A 1118-nucleotide genomic window follows, 5' to 3' on the forward strand; every position below is an offset into this window, starting at 1 on the left:
ACAAAGGCTACCAAGGTATTTAGCACAATTTCCGGGCGGTGCTGCCATTGAAGAAGCCGGTAGGTGGCATACTCACCTTTGCCGAGCAAGCGAAGCATGACCGTATTGCCAGCGATCGCGTCATCCTTGAGAACTATTTTGGTCGGTTGAAGACACTCTGGGCTACTCTTGTGTGTATATGTGCGTCTATATATGGGTATAAGATGGATTTAGACAGTAAAGAGCGTATTTCCTGAGTCTGCTCCCCCTGACGAATTATTCGAGAAACCGGTTTTGACGCTTACTGATGGTCTTAACGTTAGATCAAAGCATCACCCACCTCTATCTGGCAGAACCGACTTCGAACGAGTAACTTGTACTCATCGCTGTATCCCAAGAAGAGGGCATTGCGCGCAAAGCTGGTCATCATCACACCCACTTGGCGCCAGCGCCTTGCAGAACGACAGCTGATTGATCACGGACACAAACAGCGGCCAAAAGTTGTAAAACTGCTCCTCCACCCCCAGGGACCACGGGTGCAGCGGATGCGTCCCGGCCACGAGGGTGAAGGACTGGACCGCCTTGTCCAGCAGCCACACGCAGCCCATGACCAGCGTGAACGTGAGCATGAGAAGCAGCGCCGGGAAGATGCGGTGCGAGTAAAAGTAGACCTACGTAAACGAGCTTCTGGTGTTTTCCTTGCAGAGGGTGCCCGAGATAAGGTAGCGTAAAAGTCCATTTTAAGAACACTTTCCCCGAGATGCTGCCGTGGAAGGCATGTAACTCGACTCGTAGGTATATGTTTCATTAAGCCAAAATCCAGGCCTATTCAGGAGTTATGAATGCGATATGATTCCTGTTATACTTCATTTTCATTCACATCAATTTGTCCAGATACAGCTGCCGTAGGCAACGCAGGCTTCTTGGACGGTTCTTGCACTGGCGACTGCTTAGTGTTCCTTGAGGGTGTCCCGTGTGGTACTTCGCGTTGTCCATAACGATGTACGCACCTTGAACACCCAACGTGTCCTACTCGTCCAGCAACGAATTAAACCACTTGACAAAATAGTCGTGGTTGAACATACCGTGATAGTCCTTGGGTTCCTTTGCCTGAGACTTCCCGCCTCGAAAGATGTCAA

The 1118-nt window shown here is 50.3% G+C and overlaps 1 protein-coding gene across 1 annotated transcript; it reads right to left on the minus strand.

The window, feature by feature from the left end:
- Window positions 1–359: 359 nt before the first annotated feature.
- On the minus strand, window positions 360–650 carry H257_19578 (hypothetical protein; the record flags this gene model as incomplete). Its single annotated transcript, XM_009848712.1, has 1 exon — window positions 360–650. A coding segment is annotated over one exon (291 nt), but the record flags the coding sequence as incomplete, so codon positions are not given.
- Window positions 651–1118: the final 468 nt, after the last annotated feature.

Source organism: Aphanomyces astaci, assembly GCF_000520075.1.
Source record: "Aphanomyces astaci strain APO3 unplaced genomic scaffold supercont1.815, whole genome shotgun sequence".
In the NCBI taxonomy this organism is placed as follows: Eukaryota; Oomycota; class Saprolegniomycetes; order Saprolegniales; family Verrucalvaceae; genus Aphanomyces; species Aphanomyces astaci.